Genomic DNA, 22,515 nt, shown 5'->3' with positions numbered 1-22,515 from the left:
GTAATGTAGTCCTCCACTGGGAATTTTGCTTTTACGTGTTTTGTTTTTTACTTTAGTGGGAAATTACACTTGGTGTCTCTACAAAAGCAAATATCACAAGTGCGTGACCTCACGGTGAGTCTGTCATTATAGGATTGTTATTCATGTCAGCCAATCAGAATCCTGAGTCGTGTAAACATCGACGGTTCATTAATATCTGCGTCTGTTCAAACTGTAAATTATCTTCAGTATTAACAGATGAAAATAAAGAGCGTTTCTTAGTTTTAGTCTGTGTAAACATCTTTCTCAGAATAAACTCTTGAACACTTTCTGAGAAAATGAAGTGCAAAATGATGCTATATTAAGATAACCTCAGTTTAGCCATTCTTCACGAATAAGGCAATCCCAGAATGCACTGCGTGAAACTCTCCAACACTCAAGGAACGTGACATTTATAAATATATTTATACACCTGGTTTTTGTTGAGTGAATTCACTCACTTTCTGTGGAAAAAGTTGCACAATATTCCTGATTTCAGCCCATTTTTATTGAGCAACACTTACAAAATATACCATAAATATACTTTATTCCATACTGAAAATATTTCTGCATTTCCCAGAAGCATCGTAGATCACTGGCGCCAGTGATTTCTATAATCTACTTATGATGCTTTTGGGAAACGCAAATTTCATTCAATATTTGTTTAATAGAGTACTGAGTTGGAATCAGTTGTGAGCTGGTCGAGCGCTTTGCATCATGGGTACTACTTGTGTGGTGCATGAATGTTTGATCAAAATGGATTTAAATCAATTTTGCAGTACAAAAAAAAGGTAGAATTATATTTTTATTATATTTGTAGTACAAAATTAATTAGAAGCATTATAATTTAATAAAAATATATATATAATAAAATTACATAATTTTATTAATAAAATCAGCAGTGCAATGTCAAAATAAAAGTCAGACAGAAAAACGTATATGCTGATAATTAAAAAATGTCAAATATCGGCTGATATATTAGTTAACAACTTGTAAATATTAGGGCTGTCAATTTAATGCGTTAATTCGATTAATTAATTATGGTAAAAAAACAATACGTTCATTTTTAACACTTAATTTTCTATTCACTCTCATGGTACTTTGATATACACCGTGTGTAGCGCCGCTTCAAATCAACAAGCCTGAAGAGAACAATTACTCATGATTGAATCAGCCGTTTGAATGAATCTTAATCATTAAGACATTTACCGCCACCTACTGGCAGTTTTAGTTTTTCATATTTCCATACTAATTAAAAAGAAATTAAAGGTATAGTTCACTCAGAAATGAAAATTCAGTCATCATTTACTCAACCTCGTGGTCCAAAAGAGTAAGTGTAATAAATTCTATGTTGAATCAAATAAAATATTTCTTTCTGAAGCTACTTTTTGTGATGTTTATTCGATGCTTTACACAATAATGACTTTAGGGGTAATTTCTCAGCCAAAATTAGATTAATCAATCGCCACATCATGTAATTAATTCATTAAAAATTTGAATCACTTGACAGCCCTAATATATATAAATATATATATTAAAATTTCATAAATTAAAAAATCCTAAAAAAATTTAAAAATCCTAATAAAATTGCTAAATATTTGTTATTTTTAATATGAACAAGGAAAAACTTAAACAGATGCCGATAATTACAAAATATCAAATATCAGCCAATATATCAGTTGACCACTAATATGTATGAAGAGTTTGGATCCAAAACGCTATAACTCCATTTTGATTAATTTAAGTAAAAATGTGTTTTCTTTACCAAGAAAGCGGCAAGATGAAAACCACTATTTTCTGTTTCAAACTTTCACATAGCATCTTTTGATTATAATAACATTAAAAATTCAAATCTAGATTTTGATTTTTAAAGATTTATTATAAAAACTGATTATTTTCCCCCCAAAATGCAATCAATCCATTGGATCAATATAAAAGTTATTTTTCATATTGAAAATACACAACAAAGTAAGTTGATTGACATTTATGACAGCCTCTGAACTGACAATACTATTCTTATATACAGGCATTTTACTAAAAATACATTCAGCCGTCGCTCCCAAAATGAATTCAACGAGTCATCTTGTTAATGTTATAAATTAATTATGTCTCCGTTTGTCATTACTGATTAAAGAATATCTGGCGCCACCGCACGGTTAAAAATAAACCACCGCAGGTTCGTCAATGCCGTCAAAATTATTCATTTTTCTGTTTTTGTTGATCACAAAGTACAAGGAAAACTAGGATGCCGGGTGTATTCAGAGCGCCGGCATTACTATTCACAGTGCGTGGAATGGTGCGCTGTGATTGGTCGAGCGGATATATCGCATTCTGCAGAGAAGGGAGAGTGGCGTTTGTCGTGTTTTGAAAAGAAAGGGAAAAAACGTGACAGAATAACACGACGGATATCGCATTTTGCGCAAAATTAATAAATGACTTTTCAATACCGATACTGATTTTGGGGGAAACTCAATTTTTTTTAAAAAATGGCGTTTATCGTGTTTTGGAACCAAACTCTTCATATATATATATATATATATATATATATATATATATACACACACTACTGATTTTAATTAAAATGTATGTAATTTTAATATATATATACATTATATAATTATATATTTTGTGCTACCATGATACTTTGATATGTACTATAACCATGTTCATATACTGCAATATTACATGGTACATGCCCTTAAAACAGCAGTATTACCATGGTACCATGTCTCAAAATAATGAGTAAAGTGTTACCATAGTACTGATTCATGGCGATTCATGTCATCTTGATGATTTCGCCTTGTGTTTTTCTTTTTCTTCAGTTGAGTTTCTTCAGTTTGCTTTTCCCCTATTGTTACGATCGTTTCTTGTCAGAAGAGATGGTATCTTGAGTAAAACTGAAAGCAAACTGTGTGACATCATGTATGCACCTTCGCTATGACTTTAGTCATGATTGACGGTGTCTTTAATCGTGTCTCGTTCATTGACGTGTTGATTTAATCCCGTACGGAGGCGTTTAATCACACACTGTTGAGAACGTCGCACTAATCAACCCAAGACCGCTGGGTTTGCGTTATGAAGTGTTTCTCTTCAGAACAGAGCCTGATCATCCTCGCGGCACAAACTGAGTGTTCACCCATCCCAGGACGAAGGAGCTGCTGGTGTTCTGCAGGTTTCTGTGCAGGAACAGGCGCGGTTTGGTCGGGTCGCTGTAGCTGTGATAGAGGCGGAAATGAGCGCGCTCCAACTCCCTGAGCAGGCTGAACCAGTAGCGGACCACCGAGGGCTCGTCTCCGCCCACCTCAAACCCCGCCCAGTGCAGGTGCAGCTCCAGCAGCAGCAGGCCGATGGAGTCCAGCACCTGCTCCAGAATCAGGTTCTCCAGAATCTTCCACTCGGCGCTTTCCAGGTCCACCTTCAGGACATCCACCTGAGAGGAGCGTTCGTTATTACTGACACGGAAGTGACATCATTAACACAGTTTTCTGAATCAAACTGACTAGGAGATCTTGTAAACTACAATATTCTGTATTTATATGGATTTACATATTTTCCAACCTGACACACGTGAACTGTGTAAATCCAAGAGAAACGTGCCAACCGTCTTATCAAGTTTGTCATTTATAAAGAAAGTCTTTTACACCAAAATAAAAGCTCTAATGTTGAGAAGAAAAGAAATGAAGTCGGCTGTTGTAAAATTACTGTTTTTTATTATTATTATTATTATTAAATGCTCAGTTTTTACTTTACTGTACAATAGTTTTTTTTGCAATAGTAATATAATATTTTAACAGAATTATCAATAAATAAATAAAAATATTGATAAAATATTAATTAAATAAAAATACTGAATAATAATTTTAATAATTATTATTAAATACTATTTTTACCATACAATATTTTTACAATATCAATATTTATTGATTTTAATTTTTATAATTTAAATAACTAAAATATTATTCTAAATAATAATAATTATTACAGGTATTATTATTATTAAATGCTCATTTTTTACAGTACAATAGTAATATTGTATATTTCTTTATATATTATATAAATATAATATATAATAATATAAAATATATAATATTTCTTTATTGATTTTAATTTTATAATAAAATATTCTGACTAATAATAGTAATTATTATTTATTATTAAATGCTCATTTTTACTTTACAGTACAATAGTATTATTGCAATAGTAATATTTCTTAAATTATTTAATTTTTATAATTTAAATAAAAATATTATTCTGAATAATATTTTTAATAATTATTATTAAATGCTCATTATTTACAGTACAATATTAATATTGCAATAGCAATATTTTTTATTGATTTTAATTTTATAATAAAATATTCTGAGTAATAGCGATTATTATTATTAATTGCTTGTTTTTACTTTAATAATATTATTGCAATATTATTGCAACTGATTTGATTTTTATAATTTTAATAAAAATATTATTCTGAATAATAATGTTAAATAAATATTAATTGATCATTTATATTTATTGATTTATGGATTTTAATTTTTTATAATTTAAATAACTAAAAATATTCAGAATAATAATTATTATAATATTATATATTATAATATATATTATAATAATTATATATTATATTTAATAATAATAATTATTATTAAATGCTCATTTTTACTTTACAGTATTATCGCAATAGTAATATTTATTGATGTATTTTTTTATAATAAATGAATAAAATATTCTTCTTAATAATAATAAAATAATACTTTTTATTATTTTTATTGTATAGTCATATTAACTAGGGGGAAAAGTTTTCCTTATTTTTAGTTCTTAGCCAATCACATGCCTCTGTTGTTACGAGATCACCACTGTTTTTATCTTTGCTAAATCTGTATATTTTTACAGCATTTTCTGGAAGTCTGACAGGAATACAGCAAGCAAAACGGTTTGTTCACAACTCTTTATGACTGTGCCGAATCTCTCGGCTCGTTACTTTTCGTCTCAAACCACGATTAATAGTTGAAGTTTTGTGTTTGTCCTCAGTTTCACCGGGAGCGAGAACTGCTGGAGTGCATCTGATAATCAAAGACACATTTGAAAGATTTCATTAGTGATTTATAATGGCTTTGGTCTCTTTCCATGATCGTAAGGGCTGCTGGGAAGGCAGTTTATTATGAGGAGCGTTTAAGGCAAGAATCACTAATACTGTCGCCAAGTATTAAAGCTCAGCATGTACATCGTCATCTCAGCATGTACAGTGTAATCTGACAGATGTGTTATGGGTAAATGTTTAGTTTTTAATTAACTATAATCTAACGAACAGGTGTTTCACACATTTCTGCCTCCGTTTCTTAAAGACTGCAGCGTTTCAGCGTTGGCATTGAGCTGCAGTTACTCCATATGGTGCCGTCGTCAGGAGATATAAACAAGGAGGACGAGGGAAAGTAGGACGCTCTATTGAGGACGAGCTGGTGAAGGTGGGCAGTGCAGAAGACTGACCTGGATTACTGCACACAAACCCATGAGAGATGAAACCAGCAGACCTGCAGCGCGTCCGTCAGAGACTCACGTCAACCTCTCGCTCGCTTTCTAGAGCTTTCTCTCTTCTGTTTGACCCAGAAAGAGTCTCGTCTCTTTCTTAAACTTCAGGACCTTTTAAAATTAATATGAACTGCCTTTAAACTATGAAGACATTTAGTTTAAACTAGTGCTGTCAAATCAATTAACCTTGATTAATCGCATCTAATATTAACTGTTTAAACTAGGAAGATATTTAAACTAGTGCAGACAAATCGATTAATCATGATTAATCGCATCTAATATTAAACTATGAATACAATTAGTTTAAACTAGTGCCGTCAAATCGATTATTCACGATAAATCGCATCTAATATTAACTGTTTAAACTAGGAAGATATTTAAACTAGTGCAGACAAATCGATTAATCATGATTAATCGCATCTAATATTAAACTATGAATACAATTAGTTTAAACTAGTGCCGTCAAATCGATTATTCACGATAAATCGCATCTAATATTAACTGTTTTTAAACTATGAAGACGTTTAGTTTAAACTAGTGCCGTCAAATCGATTAATGCCGATAAATCGCATCTAATATTAACCGTTTTTAAACTATGAAGATGTTTAGTTTAAAGTAGTGCCGTCAAATCGATTAATCGCGATAAATCGCATCTAATATTAACCGTTTTTAAACTATGAAGACATTTAGTTTAAAGTAGTGCCGTCAAATCGATTAATGGCGATAAATCGCATCTAATATTAACCGTTTTTAAACTATGAAGACGTTTAGTTTAAACTAGTGCCGTCGAATCGATTATTCGCGATAAATCGCATCTAATATTAACCGTTTTTAAACTATGAAGACGTTTAGTTTAAAGTAGTGCTGTCAAATCGATTAATGGCGATAAATCGCATCTAATATTAACCGTTTTTAAACTATGAAGACGTTTAGTTTAAAAAAAGTGCCGTCAAAAAGATTAATCGCGATAAATCGCATCTAATATTAACCGTTTTTAAACTATGAAGACATTTAGTTTAAAGTAGTGCCGTCAAATCGATTAATCGCGATAAATCGCATCTAATATTAACCGTTTTTAAACTATGAAGACGTTTAGTTTAAACTAGTGCCGTCAAATCGATTAATCGTGATTAATCGCATCTAATATTAACTGTTTTAAACTATGAAGACGTTTAATTTAAAGTAGTGCTGTCAAATCGATTAATCGCAATAAATCGCATCTAATATTAACTGTTTTAAACTATGAAGACGTTTAGTTTAAACTAGTGCCGTCAAATTGATTAATCGCGATAAATCGCATCTAATATTAAGTATTTTTAAACTATGAAGACGTTTAGTTTAAACTAGTGCTGTCAAATCGATTAATGGCGATAAATCGCATCTAATATTAACCGTTTTTAAACTATGAAGACGTTTAGTTTAAACTAGTGCCGTCAAAAAGATTAATCGCGATAAATCGCATCTAATATTAACCGATTTTAAACTGCGAAGATATTTAGTTTAAACTAGTGCTGTCAAATCGATTAATCGCAATAAATCGCATCTAATATTAACCGTTTTTAAACTATGAAGACATTTAGTTTAAAGTAGTGCTGTCAAATCGATTATTCGCAATAAATCACATCTAATATTAACCGTTTTTAAACTATGAAGACGTTTAGTTTAAACTAGTGCCGTCAAATCGATTATTCGCGATAAATCGCATCTAATATTAACCGATTTTAAACTGCGAAGATATTTAGTTTAAACTAGTGCCGTCAAATCGATTAATTGCAATAAATCGCATCTAATATTAAGTGTTTTTAAACTATGAAGACGTTTAGTTTAAACTAGTGCCGTCAAATAGATTAATCACGAAAAATCACATCTAATGTTAACCGTTTTTAAACATCTCTATTTCTGTTTCTCAGGCAGATCAGAGTGAATCATCCAACACAAGACGCTCTTGTATCTCACGCTGCACACAGATGCTCCTGAAAGCCTGGAGAAAGCAAACGTAAAGCTTCTGCTGTGTTCGCAGTAAATGATGCGTCTCACACACAATCAATAACCTGTGAGTACCTGTTAGAGTCTTTGGAGCGGCGTTTTGTCACCTGACAGAAATGGACACTATAATTGCTTGTGTGTGTGTGTGTGTGTGTTGAATGTCTGTGTTTGTTCAAGGACGTGGATTTAAAGTGCAAAGACTAAACTTGCTCAGGCAGATGATGGAAAAAATGAGGGTGAAGTCTGAAATATGAATATGACAGGTGATTAGAAATTTATTTTGGCACAGATACCAATTCTGACCACTTCATTTGACTTTTGGATTTCTTTAAATGTATTTCATTTTGTATTTATTTTATTGCAATTTCAGTCAATGTATCACAATTATCAATTATCACTGGATTTGATAAATAAGAAGCATTTCAAGAAGATCAAACCATAAACAAAAGCATAAATGTCTTGAGATAAACATTTCTTTCATTTATTTATGTATGCATGCAAGTATTTTATTTTAATTTATTTTATTTTTTAATCTATTAACCTCTAATTCATTTTGATATATATTAATATATTCTCATCTTATCATCTATTATCTTCTATATTAATATCTAATAAGGTTTCTCTTGAATTACATTTACCATAAATAACTTGATTTAAGATATAATTAAATTATTAATTATATTATATTAATGAAATAAAATATATATATATATATAAATTAATTAATTTTCTTTATTTTTTATAGAAAGAAAGTACTGAAAGATACTGATAAAATGTTTGTTGTTCTCGGCGCTGCTCTCATCACCTGTCTGTGGCCGAAGTCGTTGAGGATGGCGGCGAGTTTCTTGGTGCCGCTGTGGAGTCTCTGGGCCGGGACGGCGGGGTTCGGGTCCCTCCAGTCGACGGAGAGCCGGTGGAGCCACATGTGTGCGTCCTGCAGGTGAGCTCCTCTGATACTGGGGTCGAAGCAGTGAACCTCACAGCCTGATCCGGCTAACAGCCGCTCCAGACCATCATCCTCCGCTCCTAACCTGTGACACACACTGGATCACCGTCAGAATCTCTCACGCTCTCTGTGATTCTACCACAGTAACGGCTGAACGGGAAGAAGCATTTTTACACCCTTAATCATGTTAAAATCTCCAGTGTATTTCAGTATCACTGAGATACTATTATAGTTAGAATTAATATTTTGAATAGTTTTTTTATATATGTATAGGGCTGGGTATTGATTCAGATGTCCCAAACCCATTTGATTCTGATTTGAGGTCTCAATTCGATTTGATTTTGATTCTCGACCCGATTTTCGATTCGATTCAATTAATTCAATACATTTTCACTGGCCCCACTACAAAAAAGTAATAAATTAATGAAATAGTTATTGTTTTTGATCCCAAAAAATCGATACGTGGCTTTTGAAAATCGACATCGAATCAACCATATTTTAAAAAAAACAATGAATCAAAAAATCGACTTTGCCCAGCCATATAACTATAGTACTAATTTAAGTTTTAGTAATTTTTAAGTTTTAGTGATTTTGTGTTTTTGTCATTTTTATTAGTTATATATATATATATATATATATATATGTATAAAAAATATAAACTAATAAAAATGACAAAAACAAAATCACTAAAACTTAAAAAAAAAAATATATATATATATATATATATATATATAATGTGTGTGTGTGTGTGTGTGTGTATAACTACAGTATATAACTATAGTAGTGATTTTTAAGTTTTAGTAATTTTATTGTATTGTTTATATTATATATATTTATACATACAGTATATGTGTGTGTAGAAATATATATATATATATATATAGGGAGAGAGAGATTTGGAATTTTAGTTTTAGTTTATTTTAGTACATCAAATTAAACTATAAATAAATATGTAGAAATATATATATATATATATATATATATATATATATATATATATATATATATATATATATATATAAATCTATTAATCTCTAATGAATTTTTATATAAATATCTTTGATATAAAAATTTGACATAAATATCTTCAATTAAGGTTTCTCTTGAAATAAAATGACCTTAACACTCCTTACAAATATTTATTTCTTGTTTTAAAATCTAAAAACATAAATCTATAACATAAATCTGCTTAAAACATTATTATTAAATATATTATATTAATTGAATAATCAGAAATATCACTGAATATCAGTTAAGGTTTAAGTAACAAATTTTTTATGGCTTTAGTTTACTATAATAACCTGAAAACCTCTGATGATATAATATAGTTTGATTATACAGCGACTTGACGCATTAATACTGTTCAAAATACGATACTAGCATACAACACAGTATATACTAAACACTACCGGCTAAATAGTATGTAATGACAATCATTTTAGACTGTATTATAACGTCTAATCCAGTTAATCGAGTCATCTCGAAAATAAAGCTGCAGGTATTTCCATCTATAATCTTTAATTTCTGTAAAAACATCTCAAATTTGGACAATCTGATCAGTTAAAACACAGGCTGAAAAGCGTACTGGTAGCATACTACAATATTAGTATGCTGGTAGTATATGAGTATGCTTTATGAATTCAGCAGCTATCTTCCACACAGTATATTCTGGTTGTACTGCATATTTTGTGCAAATGTACTCATATTTTATGCATACAGAAATGTTGCATACTATGACCAGTATATATACTGTATGTTCCAAAAAGAGCGAGAGTAGTAGGTTGCATGCAATTGTGAACTTATATCTATATTTATTTGATGTGCAGAATGTTTTATCAGCTTGTATAAATCATGTTAAAGAGCTCTGGAGCGTTTGTTGAACAGCACCAGACTCATGATGTGACTAAAACAGCAGATCTGGAGGAGGATCCGCTCTGAAACGAGCCGCGGCAGCGCTGCAGGGGTCAAACGTGCTCGAGATCCGCTGCCGGTCGCTCTGGACGAGCGGCGCTCGTCATGAATGATTCATTCAGCCTGCTGACTGTAATGAGTCTTGAGTTCTGCTCGGAGGCGCTGGTGTTCGCGGAGTCTGTTTGCACTGCAGAGGATTCTGGGATCATTTGAGGTGATCTGACAACTTTCTAGGAGTGGTTTGGCTGTTACATAAACATTACATAAAAGTAAATTAAAAAGCGTCTGCCAAATCAATCTCACTCAGGGTCATATCTCATTTCAAAATCAAAAGGAAAAAATAATAAATTATATTTTATAAAGAAAATTAAGCCTTTGTATGTCTTTTAATTCATTTATTTATGTAAAGTTTCACTGGGAATCAGTCAGTTTTATTTGTCTGTTCGTTATTATTTACATTTTTATTGATTTATTTTGCTTTTTTCTGTTAAATAAACAGAAATTACTTTACCAAAAAGCAAATGTGTAAATGTAAATGAATCTCACAGAAATATCTAGAACATCTCTGTGTCATATTTCATTTTAAAATCAAAAGGGAATATATATATATATATATATATATTTTTATATATAAAGAAAATTAAGCCTTTGTACGTCCTTTAAAATAATTGATTTATTTATTGACAAAATTTGACTGGGAATCGGTCACATTTATTTATTTATTTATTTATTTATTTATTTATTATTATTTTCATTTTTATTTAGTTATTTTGTTTTTTTTTTCCTGTTAAATAAATGCCATTTTCTTTCCCAAAAAGTAAATGTGTAAATGTAAATAAATCTCTCAAAAAATATCATATTTTTGTGTCATATTTTATTTTATAAAGAAAATTAAGCCTGTATATGTGCTTTTACTTATTTGTTTTTAAGTAAATTTTGGTTTATTTATTTATTTATTGACATAAAATTTCACTGGAAATCTGTCAATTTTATTTCTTTGTTTGTTTATTACTTATCATTTATTACTTTTTTAATTTTTTTCTGTTAAATAAACGTCATTATTGGGAAAGTAAATGTAAATGAATCTCAAAAAAATATCTAGAACATCTTTGGGCCTTTTTTCATTTTATAATCGAAAGGAAAAAATTAGTTTAAAAATATTTATACTATAATTATATTTTATAAAGGAAATTAATCTTGTGTACGTGCTTTATTTAAGAAAATTAAGCATGTATATGCACTTTAATTTATTGACGTAAAATTTAAATGGGAATTGGTTAATTTATTTTATTTATTTATTATTTACATTTTATTTTTATTCTTTGAATTTTTACATTATTCTCATGATTAAACACAATTTACCCCACAATTCCCATTAGTCTACTATATTGTTTAAATTGTACGGTTGCATTTTTTTGTCAATTAATGATTTTCATTATAATATTACCGTGATATTTTTATTATTTAAAAAAAATGCATTACACTAATGAGAATTTAAGGAAAAATGTGTTTAATTGTGATGAAAATAATACCACAATGCATCATAATGATCCCCTTTTTCTTTGATTTCATGTTGAAATATGACTCATTTCTTCATAACATTCAACTTTCTAGATCTTTGATTTAATGTGTGAAGTCTGTTCGTGTCAGAAGTGGTCTGTACAACTGGCGTGTGCTGATGAAGTTTGACTGTATTATGAGGAGAGACGCTGCAGGGCAGGAGTCTGTCAGACAGACTTTCACATGCATGGATTATAATGCCAGCGTTTTAGTTTGTAATGCATCACACACACACACACACACACACACACAGTGAAACCTGCTGATTTTGCATGTTGAGTGCAGGAAGGATGTACAGCATGAATCCTGACACGACCCTGTGTGTGTTTGTGTGTTCATGCAGAGCCGCACAAGTGTGTACCTGTCAGCCGCAGTTGTGTGCTGACAGATGTTCTGCGTGCACAAACACCTCAGATTTCCTTCAGAAAGTGGCAAAAGTTATCCACCTTTTTCCTGCGGCCCATGATGCTTTGCACGAATTATGGGAGTAACTTCTGTTAAACCGTAAACGATCAGCGAAATGTTCGCTCTGTGAACGCAATAAGCACTTTCACTAAGATGACATTATTCTACTCATCCTTCAAACACTGAACATTAAAAGCAATATTATGCAATAATATACATAGATAATAATGCACAGCAATTTTATGGACAGGTTAAATAACACTGTATTAATACGACTGTAACATTATGTATGTGTGATAAATATTAATGTTAAATATTTACTGTTTTGTTTTTCATAGTGTTAAATATATTGAATCTAATTAGGGTCGATTTGATGATCATACTCAGGATTTTAACATTACAGAGAGGTAAAGATGTTTATTACACTCTAAAAAATACTGGGTTAAAAACAACTAAAGTTGGGTTGAAATTGGACAAACTCCGTGATTGGGTTGTTTTGACCCAGCGGTTGGGTTAAATGTTTGCCCAGCGTGCTGGGTAGTTTTATTTAACTCAACTATTGTTTAAAAATTACTATATTTATTGCTTAAAATGAACCCAAAATAGGTTGGAAATGAACATTTAATAATAATAAGTTTAATGAACAATAATTAAACAATAAACTTTATGTTTACCTTTTGATTATTATTGTTTCCTCTAGTAATTATGTGTCTGATTTTTAATTTCCGGGTTCATTTTAAGTCAGTCATATAGTCATTTTTAAACAATAGTTGGGTTAAATAAAACTACCCAGCATGTTGGGTCAAAATAATTAACCCAATCGCTGGGTTTGTTCATTTTTAGTGTGTGAAAACGCGACAGACTGACCTGAGAGAATACACACGGCAGCGTTTCGACGCGATACGCTCGGCCAGACTGAACCGGCGGTCCAAACACAGAACCCAAGACCCATGATCCTCTCTGTCAAGCATGGGCGGTGCCGACGCTGGTCTCTCACAGGACACCTTCAAACACACAGAAGATCCATCATTCATCTCGTCCTGCAGGCGACTGATTTAAAGTGACTCTATTATGCTTTTTCGAATCGTTAGTGAAACGAGTCGTCAGTAATTCCAGTCTCACTCTAATTTGCATAATGCCAGTCTATGATCCTCATTGGCTGAGCAGCGTCTCTTTGCCCCGCCCTCAATCACTGTAGTTTATCTGAGACTGAAAGAGTTTGGTTTGTGTTGTTCATGTCGAGAAGACACTGTTTTCTGCTGCCAAAGCAAATCCACTTTGATGAGATTGATACGGTAAAACCCACGCCATCGTTACTGTTCGTATCACTGTGTGTCAGATACTCAGATATGATAATGAGCGTTTGATTTCTGACCAATCAGAGCAGAGCAGCTCTCAGAAAGGCGGGGCTTAGAGACCGAATCTTCGAACAAACTGTTTTCAGACTCTGAGAGAAATAAGAAGCCTTTAAAACAGCATAATAGAGCACTTTAACTGGGGTATTGAGAACAGCGTTTACATTAAAGCCTGAAGTGAAGCGTGAGACTGTACCTGCGGTGTAGAGATGTATCTGAGGAATCGATCGGCTTCCTCCTGTAAGCCGCGCGTCTCTGCGGCCCACGGTTCAAGGTCGATCTTCCATCTAGGAATCTACACAAATACACAGAAAACTGCTGAAAACCCCTCAGTGGAGCTTCTTCAGGGTTATAGACTTCAGCAAACTGTCTTTGAGAAATGAATGACCTTGTGTTTTTCTGTCTGAGATTCTGAAAGCTCTTCGTCTTTTTTTTAATCTTTCTGTAAAGTTGAAGATTCATCAGTGAAGATCTGGAACAGATAAACTATCGTTTATGACTGTCTGAGAGCTCGAGATTGTATTTTGTTTTTATAGTTTTTATAAATATTCTGAATTTGCTTTTATTTTTTATATTTTCAGTTTTTATTTAAATTTTAGATTAGTTTTTGTCGTTTTTATTAGTTTTCTTTTTTAAATGTCTATTTAGCTTGAATTCATTTTTGTTTCAGTTTTAGCTTTTGTAATTTTAATACTTTGACTTAAGCATATTTATTTCAATTGCTTTTTTTGTTTTAAGGTTTAATCACCTAATATTTATATTTTATTTTATTTCTGCTTTATTTTAATCACCGAAAATGATTTTTAGTTGTTTTAGTTTTAGTTAAAAATAACAACACTGGTCTTAAAATACTGTATAAAATATTGAACAGGTGAACTTTAAATAATTTTTTTAGTTTTGTGTATATTTTTGTTTTCTTTTTTTCATGTTTCCAGATGCTGGACTAACTTACAAAGAAACACTAATTTATTTGTTTATTTATTTAATATTTTTTATTTATTCATACTAATAGATTAGTGCTGACAAATCGATTAATCCATTTGACAGCACTATTATATTTACGAACTTTTATGTTAGATGTGATTAACCGCGAATAATCTATTAGACAGCCCTATTATATTTACAAGCTTTTATGTTAGATGCGATTATTTGTGATTAATTGGTTTGACAGAACTGTTATCTTTACAAACTTTTACGTTAGATGCGTTTAATCGCGAATAATCGGTTTGACAGAACTGTTATCTTTACAAACTTTTACGTTAGACGGGATTAATCGCGAATAATCAGTTTGACAGCACTGTTATCTTTACAAACTTTTACGTTAGACGGGATTAATCGCGAATAATCCATTTGACAGCACTATTATATTTACGAACTTTTATGTTAGATCTGATTAACCGCGAATAATCGGTTCGACAGAACCGTTATCTTTACAAACTTTTACGTTAGACAGGATTAATCGCGAATAATCGATTTGACAGAACTGTTATCTTTACAAACTTTTACGTTAGATGCGTTTAATCGCGAATAATCGGTTTGACAGAACTGTTATCTTTACAAACTTTTACATTAGACGTGATTAATTGTGAATAATCGATTTGACAGCACTGTTATTAATTGTCGTGAAAATAATGTCATGAAATTGTAATGATCTATGTTTTCAGGTGCTGCACTAACACAGAAACTCTCAAAAAAATTTTAAATAATTTAATAACTAACTTTGAATCTTTATCCAACTGAAACCAAATGTGTTGTCTTGAGAATATTGCTTGCATTGATAATCAGTTTGCGTCCTCAATATCACTTTTGTAGAATCCCTGCCAGTTCCTCAATGACATCATCATCCGACAGGTAGTGATGTCATTTTGGCGGGAAAACAGCGGCACAAACATCGGTAAGTGTCTATTATCAATATTATCACACATCTGTGATGTTGGTTTGTTTGACTCTAATCAAACTCTGTCAGAAGTTCTCGTGTTTTTCAGAGTTGGAAGGATCAGTTTTTTCCAGCTTGTTTTAATCTGTTTCTATTTTTATTTGTCAGAGAATTCCAGATCCACAGACGCTGTCTTTTATTAGAGCTGCATTTTTCCGTCCCGCTTACAAACGTCAAACAAACACGAGTTCAGCATGAGAACAACATCTGGCTCGTTTCAGGAAAGAGTAGCACTGCTTCATAATCATCATCATCCTTTCGGGTTACTTCATAAATATTAGTAAATGTTTTCTTCTCTGTCTGCCGTGCAATCTTCATTGATGTACTAATTTTACATTTTATTAATATAATATATATATATATTTTGCCAGTTAAAAATTTTAGTAATTTTGTTGTGTTTTTGTAATTTTTTTTAGTAAGGTTTTTTTTTAATATCTGTATAGTCTAGTGTATTAATTATATATATATATATATATATATATATATAAGATAATTAAAAATATTAATGAAAAAAAAAATTAGTATCTCAATCTCAACACAAAACACATTCTTATAATGTGCTTTTCTTTCATTGTGGATCTGATTTTCAGGGTTCAGGGGTCTTAATGTTGTTCTAGGACCAACAGAAGATGTGGATCTTACTTGGCAAAATCTGAACGTGCAGCTCTGTTTCCACAGCTGGATTCAATCAATCCCTGATGTCTTTCCTGCTGCCGCTCTTCAGATTCAGAGCTCGTATTATACAAACACTCGCTGTGAAACACGCAAACACATTCAGCGCTCGTTTACAAACTGCGATTTTTAAATTAAGAGTTTGATATGGTAGAGGAGAAGTGGGACGCCTGAAATATGAGGGAATATCATTAACCCAAAATATCTCCAAATATAACAGCGGTTCACTGCCGTCAAACGCTTCTTCTGTGTGTAAAAAATGATGCAGTTTCATCCAACTCTGTTTGGGCTCTTGATTTGATCAAAAATACAGTAAAATTGTGAAATATTATTCCAATGTAAATCAGCTGTTTTCCATGTGAATATATAGTAAAGTGTAATTTATTCCTGTGATCAAAGCTGAATTTTTCTTTGATGAATAGAAAGTTCAAAAGAGCAGCATTTATTTGAAATAGAATCTTTTGCAACATTATAAATGTCTTTACTGACACTTTTGATCAAATGCATCATGTTACTGAATAAATGTGGGCGGGCATATGTTAATGAGCTCATGACTGTAGCATTCTACTCATGCATATTCATGTCATTTTAGCAGGTTAGTTGCAGTAAATAGTCCAAGTGCACTGAAGGGGATCTTTGTGTGGTGTTAGACTCAGGTCAGAGGTCAAGAGTGTGAAAGTCTTCAGAAGAGCATGAATACGCTTTTGTTTAAGAGTGTTTCTGACATGCACAGTCAGCAACATAAACAGGATACCAGCGAAAATGGAGAACAGAAGCACGTTTGAGTGTCTGATGGATCCTATTAATCTAAAGTTGCTTCGTTCTCCATCATCTGAGAGTCTGATTTCTGTGCATCAGAATGCTGTAACTCTTTCTAGTAAGAATATAGATCAGTGGTTCTCAACCGAGGGCACTCATGATGACTTAAAATGATTTCAAACAAGTTAATATGTAAGCTGACGTCATATACTTATTTGTTCCCTCAACAACTGCTATTTTATTTTTCCGTTCCAAACCTGTTTTTCATCTGCTGAACACTAAAGAATGTATGTTGAAGAATGAGTTTCGGTTCCCATCGACTTCCATTGTACGGTCAAAATATATCATGCGGGTCAAAGGGAACCAAAACTCTCCGGAAGGATTTATAGTCTCGACTGGAACCAAACTGTGTTCTTACAGTCTTGGAAAACCTAGTATTTATAAATTAATTTTTAAAAATAAGATTTCTAGACCTGGTAGTGTCATGGAAATCAATAAAATCTTAAAAAGCCAATTTTATTATTTACTTTTAGTTATGTCATGTTAAATTGCTATTTGTGAGTAAAAATAATTTACAAAAACCCTTTATTTACAAATGACTAAAGTTGTGTAAATTCATCAATAATAAATAGTGCAAACCCTGATGAACATTCAATAACTTTTAATTATTATTTCTAATTAATTTAGTTTTTTAATTATTTATAATTATTTCATTGAATTATTTGAATTATTAATTTATCGTTAATTCATTTGAATTCATTTAACTATTTATAATTGTTTTAATTATTTTATATAGTGCCACTCCTAGTTTATGTAAATAAAGTTAATTTATTTTATTTTGATTAATTAATTAATTTAATTACTTATTATTTTAATATAGTGCTACTCCTAGTTTATGTAAATAATTTTTTTAAATTAATTTAATTATTTATAAATATTTTATTTAATTGTTGTACTTTAATATAGCCCTAGTTCTAGTTTATGTAAATACAAATTTAACTTAATTATTTATAATTGTTTATTTATTTATTTATTTTAATATAGTACCACTCATAGTTTATGTAAATAAAAGTTTAATTTAATTATTTATAATTGTTTATTTCATGATTTTAATATAGTGCCACTCCTAGTTTATGTAAATAAAACATCAATTTATTTTATTCTAATTAATTAATTAATAATTATTTTAATATAGTGCCACTCATAGTTTATGTAAATAAAAAGTTTAATTTAATTATTTTTTTAATTTAATTATTTATAAATATTTTATTTAATTATTTTAATATAGCCCTAGTTCTAGTTTATGTAAATAAAATGTCAATTTATTTTATTCTAATTAATTAATTTAAAATTATTTTAATTATTTTAATATAGTGCCACTCCTAGTTTATGTAAATAAAAAAAAAATTAACTTATTTTATTTGAATTAATTTAATTATTTATAATTGTTTTATTTAATAATTTTAATATACTGCCATTCCTAGTTTATGTAAATAAAAATGTCTAAAAAAAAATGAGCAACTTTGTCATTACAGCAGAAGTATCAGAAATATCGTGGCGGTCCTTGAAGTCAAACCGACTGAGAACTGCTGAGTTTTGAGATCTGAATGCAGTCATTCACATTAACAGCAGTTTCTCACCTGTCTGTGATGTTTCAGCGGCCGGCAGCACGTGGATGCAGCATCAGCCAAAGCTGCCCTGGTAACGGCCTTCTGATGCCTGCGATTCGGGGTCTGTTTCTGGAGTCGAACCGCCGCCGTCAGACACAAGCCCTTGAGCTCCACGTAGACGTGAGCGCAGACGCACAGCAGCGACAGCAGGAGACTCGCGCGCAGCAGGAAACACTTGTTCATCCTGTAGGTACGCTGCAGTCTCATCTCACGTCTCGCTCACTTTTCAGTCGTGTGCGTCTCCATCTGGAATATACAGACTCTGCTATACATTTTGTACTGTGTTAGATATTCATGCAGCTATCAGCACACAGGACTGATTTATAATATTAAAGGGGTCATGACATGGAGTTATGATCCTTGAGGTTCATTCACTATTGCACGTGGATTTTACTTGTGGTTTGTGATGCAGCTGCTGTCAGATCTAATACAGTCGACTGCTTCATCTTTCAACAAAAGTTGAACTCTTCGTTACACTGGGACTCAGTCAAATGCTCTGAACAAACATATAATCCTCTGACAAGATCCGGGAAAGCTTCAGTGATTATAAAAGAAGCACTCTTTACTTGCATCCTGTGTAATTCAGTCACAATTTAAAAAAAGTTTTTGTTTTTCATGAGACTTTTCCTACTTTTCCATATACAATAAGTGCTTCTCTGCCGCCATCTAGTGCTAATTTCATGTCTTCTTTTTTAAAGTGCCCCTATTAAGGATTTTTGAAAAGTACCTTTCATGTAGTGTGTAACAGCTCTAAGTGAATGAAAACATCCTGCAAAGTTTTAAATCTGAAAGTGCACCGTATATAATTATTGTCTCTCAAAAGTAAGAGTCGACTGAGTCAATTAAACGAGTCGTTTGTAAAACGAATCCCAAGCTGTTTCTTTGTGACGTTAGCATATTGCCCGCCCACTTATTGCGCGCGCAGACGCCACAGCAGTCAACAATACCACAGCAGTACAATCTTTTGTTGTGTTCCCGTCATTTCACTGACGACTGCTTCTCAAACCTCGGGGAATTTAACGCAAGATTCACAAAACGCTTGGTCTTAAAATATGGATCAATGCCGAGTTTATTTGGACCATCTTGCTCCTCTTAATCTCAACCTGTAAATATGATTAATAATTGATGTTTATATTTTCTAGCAATCGTTCAAAATTCGTCGTTTTGTATGTTATGTTGTGTAACGTACACTCTAGTCTGTATTTCTCCTGCTAACCGGCTAACTCATGTTACTGTAGTTCTGCTATTCAGATGTGGGTCCAGTATTGTCTAAAAATGAGTCGATTAATGCAGCTTGTCTGTCTTATTACTTGGAGTAATGATCAAGTATTGTTTACAAAGTCTAATGCATTATCAGCTATTCACGTTTGTGCTCGGCTAACGTGGGAGTTTACAACATACAAAACAAACTGTTTTTTTTCCCTCTGTGTTTTTATTATTACAGTAGAGTGGAGCTCTATCTGTATTGTAATAGGATGTTAAGATGCTAGTCCACACTAACTAGTTAGTTTAAGTATTCTTTCTGTAAACAGTAAACACTCACTGTAATGATTATTGATATAGCCATTTTTTACTTTGTTAATAGTTATGACGAAAAAGTCTGCACACATCTGGCCTAAATGTTTATCTTCTGTTTTCAGCTTCGCTTGGCATTCTGATACAGTTCCCACAGGTGCACCTACATGAAGTATAACAGTGACGCTGCTGTCACGTCTTATAAATAAACTAAAGTGACACTTACCATAGAGAAACGTCCTACTCGAGTCGTTTACGAATCATTGAGAGCTGAAGTGAAATTAAATGTATATTATGAGAAAACGAAAGTGTTGTTTGACCCTGCATGCATGTAAACCTGTTGTAGGAGACTTCCAAAATATTAGGAACATAGTGTTAGTTTTTCTTCATCTTTAACCTTTTAGTTTTACAAATCATCACATTAAAAATAACATTAAAAATTGATAATATTTAGAGGTTTTAAGTGCAGGAAAAAGTGTCCTTGAAAATTGCTTGAATTTCACTCTCAAACGTTTGCACGAACCCTGAAATTAATAATGTAAAAGCATTCGAGTATTTGAGTGCCACAATACCATGTTACTACATTAAATCCATGGTGATTTGTGGACTGGAGAGCCTTAACTTGTTCGTGACACAGTGTTTCTCCTGGTTTCAGCACTATTGATCTGATATCTGTGGTCTAAAGCAGAGGATTCTGCGCTGAATTTGCACTGTTATTAATTTTGCAGCCAATTCAAACGTGGGTGGGGCCTATGGTAACAGTGGGCGGGGCCTATGGTGTGATGATGTGTAACTATTCGGAAATATGCAAATTTATTTGCCCATGTGATGTCACAGATTCCGCAATATCAAAACAAACTGTTTTCTGAGCTTGATTAAATAAATGTTTGTTTATAATGAGGAGGGCGTTCTAAGATATGAAACTTGCAGGATGTTTTAATGGTTCAAAGACCTCTTGTATGTCAAAAGATCAAGGCAAATTTGATTTCTCATGTCATGACCCCTTTAGTGACAAAGAAACACGGAGTAAACTAAAAATGTCAACTTTCTGCATTAATTGTTGCATGATGTGCGTCTCAAGTCTGTTTATCAGCTTCAAATCTAAAGTCGAAACTGTTCTAATATTAGTTTAACTCTTTAGTTTTCATAACGTGAATCTATTTTACACTGATTTATTTGACATAAATCTGATATTTGGATTTGATTCCATCAAGATCCAAATAAATAAAATTAGATAAAGTATATTTTGGACAGTTTTTCATTTTCTGGATTTTCAAAAACAGATTATTTCATACTAATTTCTGTTGAATTAATAAAATAATGTGACGCATACCATTACTGTGATATGAAACTATTAAAACTAACCGGTAACACTTCACAATAAGGTTTCATTAGTTAACTACATTGGTTAACAAATAAAAGTTCTAAAGCATTTAAAGTATCATATATAATGTTAATTTAAACATTATTACAATCAAAAGTTGTATCTGTTAATATTATATTTATTAACTAACATTAACAAAGATTACTAAACACTATAAATAGGTATTTCTCATTGTTAGTTAATGCATTATTAACTAATGTGACCTTCCTGTAAAGTATTTTGCTCGTAGCGCCCACCTCTTTCAGCCTGTGCTTCTTGATCTTCTGCTCTTCATGTCTGAGCGTTTGCTTCATTCGCTTCTGTCTTTCTTCTCTGCATTCAGACGCTCAGAATGTCTTCGGATACGGAGTCCGGCGTTGGTAAACATCTTCTCACGCTGCTGCTGCGAGTGTTTGAGCGCAGGAGAAAACTGCAGTCGTCACTCGGAGGTCTGGAACTCCCCCTTTAGGCCGCGCCTCTCTTTATAAACACACACGTTTCCAGAGCCTCTCTCCACCCATATGCTTCTGGACAGCTGAAGTAACTCTAGACAAAGACACACACACACACACTCTCCGCCCCTCAGCACAATCACAGTAGACACACAGAAAGCGTTCTCCATCATCTGACAGTCTGATACTGTTTTCTTTACATCAACATGCTGTAACTCTTTCTAGGGAGCAAGTAGCCATCACAAGATGACTTAAAACAAGCTTTAAAATCAGATAATAATCAATATGTAAGCTGACAGCATATTTCTTATTTTAATTTTTTCCCGTAACAACTTTTTTGGAGGAAAAAACAGCTTAATTTTATTCAGAGGCAAAAATATGCAATAATGCTGCAGATGCTGATATTTATATGGACAAAAAGTGATGAAATTCTGATGTAAA

The 22,515-nt window shown here is 31.9% G+C and overlaps 1 protein-coding gene and 1 long non-coding RNA gene across 3 annotated transcripts; one reads left to right on the top strand and one right to left on the bottom strand.

Moving 5' to 3' along the window:
• Positions 1–504: 504 nt before the first annotated feature.
• LOC127501958 (probable methyltransferase-like protein 24) lies at positions 505–22,210 on the bottom strand. 2 transcript variants are annotated; one of them, XM_051874322.1, is made up of 6 exons: positions 21,880–22,210; positions 18,715–18,990; positions 13,904–14,002; positions 13,220–13,356; positions 8,336–8,573; positions 505–3,448 (listed from the first exon to the last, which is right to left on the bottom strand). In XM_051874322.1, the coding sequence occupies exons 2-6, from the start codon at positions 18,949–18,951 to the stop codon at positions 3,125–3,127; spliced, it is 1,035 nt and encodes a 344-aa protein (XP_051730282.1). In that variant the 5' UTR covers positions 18,952–18,990; positions 21,880–22,210; the 3' UTR covers positions 505–3,124. The 2 variants fall into 2 exon arrangements, with proteins under 2 accessions (XP_051730282.1, XP_051730285.1); XM_051874325.1 differs by having other exon boundaries at positions 8,336–8,561; positions 21,880–22,204.
• Positions 4,677–8,487, top strand: LOC127501986 (uncharacterized). The gene is made up of 3 exons (XR_007926753.1): positions 4,677–7,597; positions 7,708–7,793; positions 8,352–8,487. It is a non-coding gene; the product is annotated as an uncharacterized LOC127501986 (long non-coding RNA).
• Positions 22,211–22,515: the final 305 nt, after the last annotated feature.

The sequence above is a fragment of the Ctenopharyngodon idella genome, chromosome 20 (assembly GCF_019924925.1).
Source record: "Ctenopharyngodon idella isolate HZGC_01 chromosome 20, HZGC01, whole genome shotgun sequence".
In the NCBI taxonomy this organism is placed as follows: domain Eukaryota; kingdom Metazoa; phylum Chordata; class Actinopteri; order Cypriniformes; family Xenocyprididae; genus Ctenopharyngodon; species Ctenopharyngodon idella.
This window is presented reverse-complemented; position numbering and strand designations above follow the sequence as displayed.

Excerpts from the sequence above, each read along its gene's own strand:
- LOC127501958 (XM_051874322.1), bottom strand. The coding sequence starts at position 18,951 with ATGAGACTGCAGCGTACCTACAGGATGAACAAGTGTTTCCTGCTGCGC. Across the intron at positions 14,003-18,714 it reads CGCTGAAACATCACAGACAG|ATTCCTAGATGGAAGATCGA; the intron begins GTGAGAAACTGC and ends GTATTTGTGTAG. Across the intron at positions 8,574-13,219 it reads TGCCGTGTGTATTCTCTCAG|TGTGTGTCACAGGTTAGGAG; the intron begins GTCAGTCTGTCG and ends ACGGTGATCCAG.